Source organism: Peromyscus leucopus, chromosome 17 (genome assembly GCF_004664715.2).
Source record: "Peromyscus leucopus breed LL Stock chromosome 17, UCI_PerLeu_2.1, whole genome shotgun sequence".
Lineage (NCBI taxonomy): Eukaryota > Metazoa > Chordata > Mammalia > Rodentia > Cricetidae > Peromyscus > Peromyscus leucopus.
The window spans coordinates 1,164,711-1,180,428 of NC_051077.1; the positions used below are offsets into that span (position 1 = coordinate 1,164,711).

At 53.3% G+C, this 15,718-nt stretch overlaps 1 protein-coding gene across 2 annotated transcripts in view; it reads right to left on the minus strand.

Annotated features, from left to right (window-relative positions):
- Window positions 1-15,718, minus strand: part of Col4a1 (collagen type IV alpha 1 chain) — a 118,397-nt gene that overhangs the window by 15,556 nt on the left and 87,123 nt on the right. For both annotated transcript variants that reach the window (XM_037211578.1, XM_028872302.2), the window contains exons 25-43: window positions 14,986-15,177; window positions 14,325-14,493; window positions 11,630-11,722; window positions 11,441-11,545; window positions 10,661-10,758; window positions 9,679-9,829; window positions 9,368-9,481; window positions 8,575-8,742; window positions 8,357-8,446; window positions 7,432-7,584; window positions 7,209-7,307; window positions 7,021-7,110; window positions 6,252-6,391; window positions 5,362-5,488; window positions 5,191-5,271; window positions 4,641-4,739; window positions 2,206-2,256; window positions 876-1,061; window positions 9-142 (exon numbers count right to left, since the gene is read on the minus strand). In XM_037211578.1, the coding sequence (XP_037067473.1) occupies window positions 9-142; window positions 876-1,061; window positions 2,206-2,256; window positions 4,641-4,739; window positions 5,191-5,271; window positions 5,362-5,488; window positions 6,252-6,391; window positions 7,021-7,110; window positions 7,209-7,307; window positions 7,432-7,584; window positions 8,357-8,446; window positions 8,575-8,742; window positions 9,368-9,481; window positions 9,679-9,829; window positions 10,661-10,758; window positions 11,441-11,545; window positions 11,630-11,722; window positions 14,325-14,493; window positions 14,986-15,177 (2,340 nt within the window). The remainder of the gene's footprint in view (window positions 1-8; window positions 143-875; window positions 1,062-2,205; window positions 2,257-4,640; window positions 4,740-5,190; window positions 5,272-5,361; window positions 5,489-6,251; window positions 6,392-7,020; window positions 7,111-7,208; window positions 7,308-7,431; window positions 7,585-8,356; window positions 8,447-8,574; window positions 8,743-9,367; window positions 9,482-9,678; window positions 9,830-10,660; window positions 10,759-11,440; window positions 11,546-11,629; window positions 11,723-14,324; window positions 14,494-14,985; window positions 15,178-15,718) is intronic.

Sequence of the window (15,718 nt, forward strand, 5' to 3'; positions counted from 1 at the left end):
CCACTCACCGGCATGCCTTGAAATCCTGGGTCTCCCTTAGGGCCTATAATCCCAGGAGCTCCTGGCCAACCTGGATTTCCCTTTTCACCTTTCGGCCCATTGATTCCAGGGAACCCTGGAGGCCCCATAGGTCCCGGATGCCCTAATGTGAAGGACAAAAGGACACACAGTTAAGGTGGGTGGGGACTCCTGCGGACTGTGCCACTGTGCTGCAGCGCAGTCAGTACTGCTATCAACGGTCTACAACCTCAGCCCCATGGCCTTGTAGAGCAATGCTCATATAAACCCCAGACCCAGCGTCCACATGGCCTGTCCGTTGGCAGTGGTGGCCCAGGTCTGTCAGCCCAGCCATTCCAGAGACGGAAGCAGGTAGGAAACCAAGTTCCATTGTATCAGGCTACAGAGTGAGTAAGTTCAAGACCAGTGCGGACAACTTAGTAAAACAATGATGATGATGATGATGATAAGAGGTCTGGGGTGTAGCTCAGGAGTAGAGCGCTTGTCTAGCATACACAACGCCTAGGTTCCATGCCCAGTGCCACTAATATAAGTAAATAATAAGGTCACATGGTGATGAAGTGTGGGGATGTATGACGTCACTGTAGAGTATTCATGAAAACGTCACAGCGTTGGCTTCCAAAGTCCCTGAAATCGCAGTGTCTGGGGCACCTACAACACCACCACGGCAGGCAAGCTCAGGCTGGAAAGCATTAGAGTACTACCCTGATTAAAGCAGGACCCCAAATGTCATCCGTGTGGTGTCTTTCTTGGTCATTTCCTTTCCTGCAGCCCTCGAATTAAACTTAATAGAAAGGAAAACACAGAGACCAGTTCTGAGCTTGATAACTTGAGCATGTCTGGCGGAAAGCCCTTACCTGGCAGGCCGGGTTGACCCTGAGGTCCTCGGTCTCCTTTAGGCCCCTCCACAGGGTGACCGGGAGTGCCAGGTAAGCCGGGTTGTCCTTGAGGGCCCGGAGGACCCATGAATCCTTGCTCGCCCTTGGCTCCGGGAATTCCTGGACTCCCAGCTAAGCCAGGGAAGCCCACTTCACCCTTGGAACCTGCATGGGGGGAGGGGTGGGGGGAGAACGGTGACCAGAGGAACACAGACCGAAGAGACGCTACACACACTGACGGCCAGGGATGAAACCCCTCCCACCCGCCAGGAAGCTCCTTCAGTGCAGGCTTCCTCAGGGCTCCAGGAGGAAAGGAGTGTGCTGGCTTCCTTCCATGGCCTGGCTGAGAAAAAGAACCCAGCCGTTCCTTATTTTAAAAGAAGTGTCCCGCGACAAAGGTATCTTAGGTGTATTGGAGTCTTCAAGCAACCGCACTAACAAAACCAAGGGCTTCCTCTTTCCAAGACATGGACAAAGCTAACTCTGTGGAACCCTGCTCGGCAATCGAGAGAGAAGTGGGGGGACTGATTAAGTAACATGAAAACTGCACCCCAGATGTGCTGCGGGAAGAAGTCAGGCCACAAAAAGTGCAGACTGACCAATTGTGCTTGCATGATATAAGGTCATTCATGGCTCCCAAACGGAGATGGGTGTTTGCTTAGGGGAGGGTTGTCTTGGAGGTCCGGGTGCAGGATGGAAGATCAGAAGCAACAGAGCAGCTATAGGATAACAGATGTGACACTACCCAGAATGCATTGTTCCCATGGGTGCATACATGAGTCAAAACTTAAAGAACGACAGACTTTAAATATATGCTGTCTATTGTATGGTAACATTATTCCCCCCACTCCCCAAAAAAAAAGCTATTTTTAAAAAATAAGAAAGTCAGGGCTGGATAGATGCCTCAGCAGCTGAGGGCACTTACTGCCCTTACAGAGGACCCAGGTTAGTTCCCAGCACCCCCATGGCAGCTTACAGTATATACACATATATACTTATACTCAGGCATACACTGTTAATTAATTAACTAATTAATTTTAAAAACAAAAAACTGAGAGCTTACAAGGGATGGGAACCCATGTTTACACGTTACCCAAAACTTAAGCAATACTAATATCAAATGGTATTTGGCATGTACCGCATCCATGTCAACCGTGAAGTAGATGGCGTAACCACAGGACATCCATTAGCCACTGGACAGTCACTGCCTTGCTAAGAGGGGCATGCCAAATCCCACGGACTGTGGCCCCTGTCCCCCCACTGTGGTGGCCCTGGCAGACAGAAAGGTGTGTGTGAAACCTAGCCTTACCTTTGTCTCCTTTGTTCCCTGGGAAGCCTGGGAAGCCTCTTCCTGGAAGACCTACAGGACGAAGACAGAAGGACATGCCTTTTACTCAGCTGCAGAGACAGCAGGAGGCAAGGTCCCCTCTGCTGGTGCCCCATGTCCCTTGCAGAGCACATGGGAAGTCGTTCCGAGGAAGCTGGGAGCACAGTTACATCCCAGCAGTTGCCATGACACCCGCACTGGGACTCAGCATGCGTACTCCCTAAGGACCTCTCTGCAAGGATCACTGAGGTGCTGAGCAGAAATGAGCTGGGCTCACGATTGCTCATTTCCTTCAGGGGCGATCAGGGGCCTCACCTCTCCCTGGGCCACTAGGCAGAAGGTAAACACAGCGAGGCGTCCTGTTGGTCATTGCTAGAACTGAGAGTTCTGTCTAGCTTTTAAGTCTTTATCACAAACACCGTTTCTATGCCTTCTGTGTAGACTCGATGGAAACAGGTAACTATCGTGCAGACCCTGCCCTTAGAAAGCCTGGGCAGTCTTGGGAAGGGAATGGATCAGCCAAGCAGACCTACTTCTGGTACCAGAGGACCACCCTCATTGCGACCCGGCTGTCTGGATCCATTACGGTCTGAGGACACTCCAGTGGCTCCAGATGACCCAAACACGTCTCAGAACATAGCAAGTCAAGACCCAGGAATCCTAAATGGCCCTGCAGCCATCTTCACCCAGGTCCCAGAAGAAGCACCTCCCATTGGTGGCCCAGGAGGAGAAAAGGCCTGTGACTGGTGCAAACACCCTTGACACACCCACTCCGTCCCTTTATAAGCAGGCACTTGGCTCCTTTCTCCAGTCTGCTGCCCCCTGGTGTTCACCAAGAGACTTCCTCTTGGTCTTTTCCTGCCTAGTCTTGTTCATCTGCAGCAGGTCTCACTATGGCAGGCCAGGGTTCTTACACACGCTGGATCTTTATCATCAATAGAATGGACGGAGCTGAGAACACAAGAGGAGGCTGTGGCGGCAGAGACCAGAGGGGGGCTGAAGAGCTTCGGAGAACGGCCAGGGCAGGAAAGACAGAGAGCAGAAGCCGCAGAGAAAGTAATGGTTGGAAAAGGCTTCAGCTGCTAAAATTCCAGGAACCTGCCCTGCTTTAAGAACCCAGGGTCCCAGGCACTCTAGGCCTGACAGCTATGTTCCTGAGGAGCTGAGGCTCCCCACACTCTCAGGAGCTGAAGCAGCAGCAGATGCTCCTGGCTGCTGCTAATCACTGCTGTGAAAAGCCAAGGGTGAGGAGGGGACTGCAGCGTGAGCTGACGCTGACTCTCCCATTCTACTTGGCCAGAATAAACCCCCCCCCCATCAGTCCTGGGCAGCATGACCACCTCGGAGACACACAGACAGACTCTCCTCAGACGATCCCCCAGACGCTTCACTGCTCTCACAGGAGGTGGGAAAAGTGCAGGGCTGGGCCGTGGGAAGGAGAGCCTGCTGCACACTAATGTGGTAGAATATTATTCTAAGGCGTGTTACCTTTGTGTGTGCTGCATTTGTTTAACTCTGTGAAGCCAGGTTACTGTGCCTGCCTGAAACACCTGATGGTCTAATAAAGGGCTGAACGGCCAATAGCGAGGCAGGAGAGAGGAATAGGCAGGGTTGGCAAGCAGAGAGAATAAATAGGAGAAATCTGGGCAGAAAGAAGGAGAGAAGGAAGAGGACCCAGGGGCCAGCCACCCAGCTCCACAGCCAGCCCTGGAGGAAGAAACAAAGAAAGGTATACAGGAATAGAGAAAGGTAAAAGCCCAGAAACAAAAGACAGACAGGTTCATTTAAAGTTAAGAAGTGAGAAACACACCAAGCTAAGGCCAGGCATTCATAATTAAGAATAAGCCTCCATGTGTTATTTACTTGGGAGCTGGGTGATGCCCCCCACCTCAAAAGAGCAAAAACAAATAACAACACACTGGCTCTGGGTAGAGGAGAGGTTCAGATAGAGGAGGAAGTAGAAAAGGTGTCTTAAAACCCATCTTTACAGAGAATGAGAAAAAGAACTGGAGAGTGGGCAGCAGTAACAGCGAGGCGCCCCAGCTGCTCCTCTCCCATCCGGCTTGACTCAGGGTCCCCTGCTGAGTCAAACTGTCCCTGTTACCCCCAGACCCTGGGGGACTAGGACCCTTTCCCAAACTGGGGAAAACGCTGCACAGAGGAATTTTCTTTTCCATTTTGTTTGTCTTGTCGTGGCGAACATCAGCCAGGTAGCAAAGATGGCATTTCTCCCCGCCAAGTGTGCATCTGTGTCTCCTGGACCCTCCCCTAAGAGAAGAAGAGTATCCCCAGGCCGATCCAGTCCCATCCCTCATGTCCACATCTGTTTTAGGAGCTCCAGGGAACACAGCACGTGTGTCTCTGTGTTCGCTCAGGAAAGCGTGCAGGCTCTGAGTGGGAAAAGGAGCAGGACCTACCTGGTTCTCCCTTCTCTCCTGCTGACCCCGGGATTCCATCACTGCCAGGCTCTCCCTTCTGGCCAGCTGGGCCGGTGGGGCCGGGAGTCCCAGGAAGACCTTGGGGAGAGAAGACAACAATCCCTCATGGGTCCCCTTAACACCACAGCTCCTACGAAGCGACCCCTTTCAGACATCATAAGGAGCTGTTCCCTGCATGGGCATCCCTGAAACCAGTTCTGACACCCTCCCACAGGAGGACCAGCATAGACCACACCCAGTGCTCACAGAGAGAGAGGAGGGAAATGTCTGAAACGCCCAGGTCACTACAGAAGCAGCTTGGAGATGCTAGCCCTAGTTCCTGACCTGCCCCAAACCATGAACCCCCTACAGACTCCGTCCTTGAAAGTGGAGGAAGAGGACCAGCTGACCCCAGACCCCCAACAGCATCCTAGGGCCTGGTTCACAGTGAAGGATGATCCCACGAGGCTCAGCAGACTACACCCTCTGGCCCCCATCAAGCATGGGTGCTCATCCTCTGCCCACCCAAGCGCCAGCAAAGGGTCCCTACCTGCTTCTCCTTTGACACCGGGAATGCCATCCAGTCCTGGGAGGCCTTTGTCTCCCTTTTCTCCAGGCAGGCCTGGGCTTCCTAGAGAGAGAAATGAAAATGTAGAGGTTGTGTGCTCCTGAACTGTCCTTGCTTGTGACCGAGTGTCCAGAGGTCACCCAGCCCTACTACCTGGATGGCCGATGCTCCCTGGAGACCCCCTTGGGCCTGGGGACCCTGGCATCCCTGGGGTTCCGGCGCTGCCTTTCTCTCCCTTTTCGCCAGGGCTGCCTGGGAAGCCAGCGAGCCCTTGGTCTCCCTGTGATGAAGAAACAGATGCATGAGCTGCGGTCTGGAAGGACTCAAGCAGGTAATGGATTCTGATGCAATGAATATCACACTGCAGAATTCCATTTGCTAGGTTTTCCAGAAGAGAAATGAAGCCCGTGTCTGAGAAAGGTGGAGCTGACAGTGTCTCCTTTCCATTTGCCAAGTTCCTCAGGCCACCCCTGCTGGGGGACGTCTTTCTGTATACGGTGAATATGGGTTGCTCCCATTGGCTAATAAACAAAGCTGTTTTGGCCTATGGCAAGGCAGCTTAGAGGCAGGCGGGGAAATTCAAGGAGAGAGACAGGAGAAAGGAAGGCAGAGGCAGAGGAGACACCAGACCCAAGGAACAACATGCCAGCAGACTGGAACCCATGGCAAAACACAGATTAATGGAAATGGGTTGATTTGAGATGTAAGAGCTAGCTAGCAAGAGGCCTGCCGTGGACCATACAGTGTGTCAATAATATTAAGTCTCTGAGTGGTTATTTTATAAGTGGCTGCGGGACCATGGGGCCAGGCAGGATCAGAGAAAACTTCCGGCTACACACCCTTCTTCCTCCCTGGCAGCCACCCTCACCTCTCCAAGAGCTTCTAGATCTTTCCCTGGGGAGAACAGGCAGGAGGAGATGACTCTGAGTTAGTTGGAAGGGGTGTTACAGGACACAGTTCATGAATGTGCTGAGATCGTTTATAAAAACACGTCAGGGACATTTCCACAGAGAGGGGAGGTATCTGCACAAGGGGAGGTTTACCTTGTCACCAGGCCGCCCGGGGATTCCGATGCCAGGTATACCCGACTGTCCTTTCTCTCCCTTTGCCCCCTTCTCTCCAGGTAAGCCGGGGACACCCTGTTGGCCGGGGACGCCTGGCACACCTTTCTGTCCAGGTGAACCTGGAGACACAAATAATGGAATTTGAATTTGACGGCGTTGACACTGAACAGTAACAGAACACAAATCACAGTGCTTATCAGTCGGCCCACGACACAGCTGGGATTCCTCAGGCAAGTCGCAACAGAGCCACCCTGGGGAACGTTCCCTCCACCCCTTAAAGACCATCATTGTATAAAGAGGGAAACAAAACACAACTCCACCATCAGGGGAGCCCGAGACAGCGGGGAGAGTCTTACACACCATGTGTGCGTTTATGACATGTAGACACAGACAGGTATCACCAGCAGCCTAGGGTGTTAAAGCAAGTAACTGGAACACCTCATAAAGACTTGGGAGGAGACAGGCAGGTTTCCAGTCTTGGCTGTCCCTTCCCAGCCTGTGCTGAGAACCACCTCCCCTCTCCACTACTTGTCCATGGGCAGCTCGCACTTCACTTCCTGTCCAGTATGTATGATTTATTCATTTTTAGCAATGATCACAGTGTCGGCCAAAAGCTGTCCATCCTAGACAGGAGACTGTATGCTAGAGACATGACTAGCAGGCCCTCCGTCTTCCTGGTGAGCAGTGCCACTCTGCAGACATCCCACCAGCCCCATGTGCACACCGCGTATGTCCACATCCACGTTACCTGGCATGCCCATTCCTCCAACTGATCCTTTGGGTCCAGGGAGTCCAGGGGCTCCTGGTGTTCCACTAAGACCTGGGTCACCTTTAGGTCCTAGAATAACAGAGAAAAACCCCAGCGTTCATCATCAATGAAATGCACAGAGACCTGGGTTTCCTGACAATGACTCTGGACATGCTGTCCACACCTACCTGGCTGTCCAGGTTGCCCTGCCTGCCCATCCTTCCCAGGCACTCCTGGCGTTCCAGGGTCTCCTCGGGAACCTTTATCACCAGCGGGTCCAATTTGTCCTGCATGTCACAGAAAAACATGAGCTCCCACATCTGCTTAGGAGGCAATGGCTCCGGAAGAGCAGGGTGGCCTGGTGTGCATGCAGAGTCACCTCTGTCACTGAGGGCTCTCTTCCCCACTCACCTTTCTCTCCTTGGTCTCCTTTCTGTCCCTTCATGCTGCCCATGTCCACGTGTTCCATAGACCCTGGCATGCCAGGAAGCCCAATGTCCCCCTTGTCACCTTTAAAGCCAGGGTCTCCCCTGGGTCCTGAGGAGCCCGGAAGGCCATGGTCCCCTGTAGAGGGAAGAGAGCAAGTGCCTGGTGAGATCCAGGCCCAGCCCTGTCTGGAAGGCACTCTTTCCAGCCAGAGCCTGCAAAGTTGGGGAAGAATGCAACCCCAGGTAGAGAAGGCAAAGCCACCTTCTGAAGTTCGTTATCCGCTAATGATTCCAACACATGCCATTTAGATGAACCCCTCCCCCCCTTTCCCAAGTGTCTTTCTCATTTCTTCATCTTCCGTCACTCCCAAGGGTCCCCCAATTATAAACAAATTATAGAATAGAAAACTTCCACATCCTGGCATCAACTTCCCCTATTTATGTCTCATGTTTATGTCAGCTTCTTTTTAAAAGAACGGGATGTTTTGGATCAATTTCAGAGAACAAGAAATAAAAGGCTGGGCTTGTCCACGAAGTGGACTCTAATAACGGGGCTCTGAGGCACTCAAGACTTGAACTCTCATACGACCGAAGAGTCCACAGTTCCTTGAAGAGAGAAACTCAGCCTTCCCCATCTTCTTCACACCAGCAAGACAGGCAGAGCACCGTGCGCCCACACTCTCTGCATGGAGTTGATCCCTCTGAGAGAGAGGCGTCTTCCAGCCCCTTGATCTGTATGGAGTTGATCCCTCTGAGAGAGAGGTGTCTTCATTTCTTTCATCTACTTCTTAAAACTAAGTGTGATCTATGATAGCACAAGAACTTTCCAGGATTCTCAGAACACAGTAAAGACAGAAGACAGTACCAGTACGACACATGGTTTGCAAGCAAGCTGTCAGCCCGCCTACCTTTTTCTCCAGGTAACCCTGGGGTGCCTGCTGGTCCTGGTGAGCCTGGTTGCCCTGGGGTTCCCATGACGCCCATTTCGCCTTTCAAACCTATAGTCAAAAGGAAAGTTAAAGACATGTCCCTACAACACAAACGGTAAGTGCCCAGGAGTCGGGAAAGGAGGAAGTAGGCCATGTTCCCTCCTGAGCGATCCAGGCAAAGCTCAGCTGTCACTTACCTGGGAACCCTGGAACTCCAGGAGTCCCCTGCTGTCCGGGAAGGCCAGGGAGGCCTGACTGTCCTGTGAGGCCAGGAAGTCCTTGAGAGCCTTTATCTCCTTTGGGGCCGGGCATGTCCAGTCCTGGGAATCCAGGGAACCCCTTCTCTCCTTTGATTCCAGGTGGGCCTGAGGATGGACAAATTGAGCACCTTACTGAATATTCTAGAATGGGCATTATCATGTGGAGTAGTACTTCCTGAGCACAGCCTGGGGGCATGCCGGCCCTGGGGGCTTGAATGATGCCTAGTGTTCAGGCCCATCAAGACAGTGGGTAAGCCGTCTCGGAAGAGAAAAACCTTTCCCTTTTGGCCACCGTGGATCATCGTGACCTCTATAAAGCCTGCCCACTAGCCCCAGCCAACGTAGACGAGTTCTCACTAGTTTGCCCTGTCTCCCCAGTATTAGCATCATCCTGGGGTTACTGATACAAGACCAAAAGCAACTAGACAAAGAATCAGTTAGTTTAAGTTATCAGCAACTTCGTAGCGCTCCTAACACAGATAACAAGAAGACATCACGTTAAATAAGATCTTCAATACGGCTGACCATGTAACAGAGATTTCTTTGGCACATTAACCAGACTCAGTGGAAGGAAAAAACAGGAATCCGGGGTGCTTGAGTTAAGCAAACAGCCAAGCCCATTTTTACAAACTGGAGTGCACCCACCCACCCCCCTTTATTCTGGCCACTGTGCTAACCCCCCCTTTCACCCCACAGTTCACAGGCTCTGAAGAAGGGACAGTCACATCACCTGATGACCCTGGTGGTCCCTGCCCTCCGGGAGGGCCCATGGCTCCGGGTGGTCCTATTCCTGGAACCCCTGGTGGACCTGCAGGGCCTTGAACTCCGGGAGGTCCCGGGTCACCTGTCAGGAAGGATAGGAATCAGTTGGAGGCTAGAATGTATTCCATCCCATAAGCCCCCCATCTGTACAACCGACACAGACACAAAACTGTTCTCCCAGAGTCTCCCACCCACCCAATCAATGTGGACTGAGCCCACAGCAGGTGCTCTGGGGACACAAAGTGGAACAGATACCCTGACACAGTCTGGAGCAATTACCTCTGATCCCCTGGAGTCCCGGGGGGCCAACCAATCCATGCTCTCCAGGAACGCCTGGTCCCCCGATGCTGCCCTTCTCTCCAGGTGTGCCAGGAATGCCTGGAAGGCCAGGCTGGCCTTTGAGTCCTGGTAGCCCAATGCCAGGTTCTCCCTGGACATCCCCCAAGACAACAGAAGCCAATCAATCATCAGCATCAGCATGTCTTTCCAGACCTCCCCGGCTCAGCTGCCCAGACCTGAGAGTCTGCAGGAAGCAGGCTCTGGATGGCCGGAACACGGTCACCTGTCAACACTTGCTATCGCCCAAGAGGGAGAGGATGGAACCTGACTGGCTCCATCATGGGCAACGATTAGCTAGGGCTGTGAGCCCTCTCCCACTCCATGCTCATGGCTTCCAGCAGCTTCCCTGTTTCCTCTAATGACAACAGGAAAGGTGTGTGTGACCAGCAGCCACCCAAGGACTCCCAGCCAGTCTAAGAAGTGCAGGACACTGGAGGGTGAAGAATCTGCTAAAGTGCGCGGCACAGGGTTGGGCCAGCGGCACGTCTGCCCAGGGCACACGGGGCAAAGGGGGTGTACTCCCACTTCTCACAGCTGAAGGGAGCTCTGTGGCTGTCAAGCCCGGGAGGCCACTGCTAAAGGTCCACCGGGGTGGCCCACACAGCTCCCGCAGCCTTGAACGGGATGTCCCGTGTGCCACCCTCCCAGGTGACATTTCTTTCCTGACAGAGACTCTCAAAGGGCTGTCATCTGTCACTCCCAGTTAGAAACACATTTCACACGGGGACCCAGCGCACAGGCAAGAAATGTTCACAACGCTCAAACGAATGTTTTCCCTTCTGCTTCTTGTAGACTATGTTACTTAAAAACAAACAAACAAACAAAAGCCATCCCCCCCCCCGCCCCAAGTTTAATAACCCACGCATTATATGCCCAATTATCAAGATTGAGGACCAGGCAGCCTGGGAAAGGCAGTACCCACCTTTTGGCCTTGTGGTCCTGGGTTGCCGGGTAAGCCATTAAATCCAGGGCGGCCGGGGCTCCCAGGCGCTCCCACGTCTCCGGGCAAGCCGTCCACACCTGTTTGGAAGAGTGGTGGAAACCGTTACGGATGTGAGGGCTCCCCCAACGCTCTTCCCTTGGTCAGTGACGGTCAAGCTGCCTGGGTCTGGAATCGCCCGAGGTGGAGACAGACCTCTCGGCATGTTTGCGCCTGGGCTGGGCTAGGTGAGGTGGAAAGACCCGCCGTGGATGCGGGGCTGCCCCGTGAGCTGGGGTCCCTGACTGAGTGAAGAGGAGAACGTGAGCCGGGCCTCGGCACCCATCTCTCTCTCACTGTCTCTCTTCCAAGCTGCCAGGCCCTCCTTCCCCACCGGGATACGCCGAAGTCGACCCTCCCTCCCTTCCTTCCGTCACTCCTGTCAGGGATTTTATCACAGCAGTGAGAAAAGTAACTAATACAACATGCAGACAGCAACAGGGGGTGGCGACGCCAGGCACACAGTCCTCATGTGCCGTCTGTGCCTCTGTGCAAGATGATGCCATCACCGTCATCCAGCCGCCTGAGGCGGTAAGATCACGGTCCTCTGAGTGACCAGAAGGCATGGAGGGACCCTACCACAGCCTCCTCTTTCTCGAAGATTCACATGAAGCAGATACCACGCCCCTCACCGCAGACCAGTCACTGAATGACAGGGTCCCCGTCCCCATCTGGCCTTCTGCCCAGAGTCACGGCCCCACACCAGGCCCATCGGAGGTTTACCTTTGGGGCCCGGGGGCCCGGGAAATCCAATCCCTGGCTGACCCTCAGCACCCTTTTCTCCCGGGATGCCTGGCCGTCCTGGGGTTCCTGGGAAGCCTCGGTCACCTGTGGTGAGAAAGGCGAGTGATCAGTCTGAGAAATGCACAAGGGAGCCCTGTGGTAACCAGGCAGGCTAGACTTCAACAGTACCTTGCGGCCCTTGGAACCCAGGGGGTCCCGGGAGGCCTGCAGCTCCAGGGGGGCCAGGAAGTGGGACGACCTTTCCTGCTTCGCCCTTTGGACCTGAGGGAATAAAACAGAATCATGTGTGTGAACTGTCACATCTCGGCCGCTCTGAAGACGGTGTGGGGCGCTGTCATTCCCCCGCATCCTCCCAGTACACAGCAAAGGGGCCACCACTCTCCAGCACAACCCCTGCTCTGGGGACACACAGGCTGTGGCCAGCACTCCCCATCCTCAAAGGCACCCTGAAGCCCTGCACAGAAAAGCCCTTGCATTTCTCATTTCTACCCCTGCATGTCTAGAATCTCTCCCAGGACTACTTAAGATGTGTGTCCCCAGAATGACCAAAATGTTTATTTGACTCGGGATTCCTTAAGAGTTTCACATTCAAGCCACAGAGAGTTGGAAAATCTCCCATAACGAAAAGTAAGGTGGCCCTGGGTCGTTTCTTGGCTAGCGTGTCTCAAAAACTAAAAATAAATAAATAAAAACCAAAGTGACTAAACAAAAAAAAAAAAAACAAAAAACCCCAAACACTGTTTTCATCCCATCAGACAGAGTAGCTCTCAGCTGCCTCCCAGCCAGCCAGAATGTGCACCTGCTCACTGATACGATGGGCGAGCAAGCGATTGTGTCTTCGCCTGTGGAGCAGTCTCACAATTCCTAGTGCCCTGGGGTAACACAAAGATTTCCACTTCCAGGCCCCGCCCCTTCCCAGTTAGAGAGCCACTGGAGGTCGGAACACAGCTGTTCCAAGTGTGCACAGGGACTCCTCAGCATGACATTCGAATTCCAGAGAAGGGGACCCTCCAGGAACGGCCGGCTGGCCTCTCACTACAGACTGTGAGAACCGACTGACCCCAGCACACATCTGCTGTCCTGAACCCCTGGGATCCAACTGTTTATGATCACCGCATAAACACAGCTCTGCAGATCAAAGGTCAGCTTTCTGATCCGGAGGCTGACAGGGTCTGGAGGGCAAGGAACTCTCCAGAATGTGGACAGCTGGTCAACAAAACCAGCAACACCTCCTTCCAGACCCTTCTTCCCTGGGGCGCCTGGCTCTCCGAGGAACTACGCGGCTGATTTTTCTCACGTCTGATTTAACTCCTCCCGTGGCTTCTGCAGGTTGTGGGGGCAGCCAGAGCTCTCAACTTGTCGGTGGTGAACTCAGAGCCACAAGGGAAGGGGACCAAGGGTCCCCTTCTCTGGCTTGTTGGGGTCTTCCAAAGCCAGCCCAGTATTTCCCTGCTTCTGGGGGAGCAGTGAGAGACAGTCCAGGGCCTCCATTGACAAAGTACAGTGAGTAATGGGGTCCTGCTCACTGAGCTCACGGCCATGGGGGCAACAAAAGGCGCCACCCTTGGACTTCACCGTTGAACATGGGCTAATGCCGCCTGTCTCCCGGGAGGAAAGAATGTCCCCAGTGAGGACAGGAACAGATAAAGTCTGGGCTATAGCCAGGGCTAGGGAAAGCATCACCAGAGCTGTGAGTACAGAACCACCATGTAAACCGCGCTTGCGGCATTCCTGGTGGGAATTCTGTTCATGGGCTCCTCAGCCCTAGGTTTTTAAGCACCCTAAGTCCTTCACTAACTTTATAACTTTCTAAATCCTTCCCGGGACACACGCTTTACTTCCTTCTCTGGGACAAGCCACTCCTGGCCCCTACCCTCATCATCCAAGACTGGATCGTCTCAGGAACGAGCGGCTCATTCAGGTCAGTGTGGAATCACATTGAGCAGATAAATTATTGAGTGCCCACGTACAGAAGGCAGAGGGGTGCACCTCCCCCCGAATCCAGCCACCCTCAGTCATCTGGGTGCTGATGACACAGGAAGTTGCAGGCCCTGTGGGAGCGCACAGGCGGGCAGGGGCTGGGTCTCTCTCACAACCAACCCTCTGCTCAGGGCTTGGCACGCAAACCCCTCACAAGACAGTCAGCAAGTGACCTAAGCCAGTGGGAATTAAATGGCAATCTGGACATTGCAACTTAGAGGCCTGAACATCAATGAAAAGTGAAGATTATACTGCTCAACTGTCGGGCGGCGGTGGCACACGCCTTTAGTCCCAGCACTCGGGAGGCAGAGCCAGGCGGATGGATCTCTGTGAGTTCGAGACCAGCCTGGTCTACAGAGCGAGATCCAGGACAGGCTCCAAAACTACACAGAGAAACCCTGTTTCAAACCACCCCCCAAAAAAACAAAAAATAAAACAAGGGCTGGAGAGATGGCCTAGTGGTTAAGAGTACTGATTGTTCTTCCGGGTTCAATTCCTACCACCTACATGGCAGCTCACAACTGTCTGTAACTCCAGTTCAAGGGAACCGATACCCTTACACAGGCAAAACACTAATGCACAATAAATAAATTAATAATAAAAAAAAAACAGAAGCCAAAAGGAGAGGAAAATGGCTTCCTGTTTCACCTGCTTCTACCCAAGAGGCCGACTTTAGCTGATCTGCGGTCCCTGTGCATGAGCTGGTCCATCTGACGCAAGGAGAAACAGAGTACAGAACACTGAAGGACTCATCTAGTCACATCCCTCTTCTGGGAAGACACGAAACAGTGCATCCTGCATCCCTGACCCCAGTTTCTGTGACCTTGAAGCTCCCTCACCCCAACCCTCCACCCCCCGCCCTGTTCAAGCCCTGAAGTCTTACCTGGAAGACCTGGGGACCCAGGGCCTCCAGGAAAGCCTGGTTGTCCTTTTTCACCAATAGGACCAATGGAACCGATTCCTGGGGGTCCAGGTGGGCCAATGTCACCACGACTGCCGGGGAAGCCAACTCCTCCGGGGGGACCTCGCTCTCCTTTCAATCCTACCAAACCCTGAGGAGACAAGAGACAGGAAGGACGGTCAAGAGGCAACATTGATCTCTGTATCTATTCCTGTGTCATCCACAGCAAAACAGTGACAGGAGTCCAGCCGGCGGCCACTGTTCACGACGTCATGCCCCACCAGGTCAACTTGGAGTTAAGAAGGGACACCAATATTCTTCTCCCTAAGCAGTCTTCACAGCTAGAGGCCTAGAATCCCAGACTTCAAACGATAGGTGCACTTTAGAATTATTTCCCACAGAGAATATAAGACAGAAAAACTCATCTCTTTAGTCCCTAAAACATCAAAGAGACTCCGCCATCTGTAACCTATTACACAGGTCTCCACCACTAACCCCTACATTCATTGACGGATGTTGGCCACGAAGCCAGCGTATGCCGTCTGAGGGAGGCTCCATAGTTAAGACTCAAAGCATTCATTTCTCTGCTCTCTGCAGATCCCCATTTGTAAAGCACATGTTCCAAGTCTGGAAATGGACCTACCGGGGAGCCTTTGGGTCCAGGAAGTCCTGGGTGGCCATCTCTTCCAGGGGTTCCTGCTCTTCCCGGCATGCCTGGCTGTCCTGGAAAACCTGGATCTCCTTTGTCACCTTTGAGTCTCATGTCAAAAAATACCTCGCCAGGCTCTCCCTTAGCTCCAGGCTGGCCCATGAGCCCTGGTGCACCTTGCGGACCCTGTAAAAAACAAACCACCTCATGTCACCAGGAGCCTACTGTGGGGTGCATCAGGAGTCAGTCAGTCTTGGAGCTGAGGAGTCACCCTTCCGGGAACACCACATCTTTAGATGTCACGTGGATGCTAGCCAACAGCTCCATGACGAAGGCTCAGCATCCGCAGCCTTCTTAAAATCCCTTACTTGGTTAGGATTTTCTGTTAGGCATCCCACATGGACCAGAAGGGATGGGGAGTAACACTGAGCCCAGCTTTGAGAAATCCTGGAGTAACTTCTTTCCCCTAATGATTGCTAAACCTCCCAGAGAACATCTTGGCAACTGGTGGAACACTGTACATGCGTGACTCCTAAGAAGCATGGCTCCTAAGAAGCGTGACTCCTAAGGAGAGTGTCTGAAGGAGGAGGCGAGCACTGCACATGCATGACTCCTAAGACGCGTGTCTGAAGGAGGAGGCAGCCGACAGAGCCAGAACCGGGGCCGCCACTGTCTGTCTGGTCTGGGTGTTCCTTACTGAAGCTGCTCAGGCTTCCTGTTTGCATTC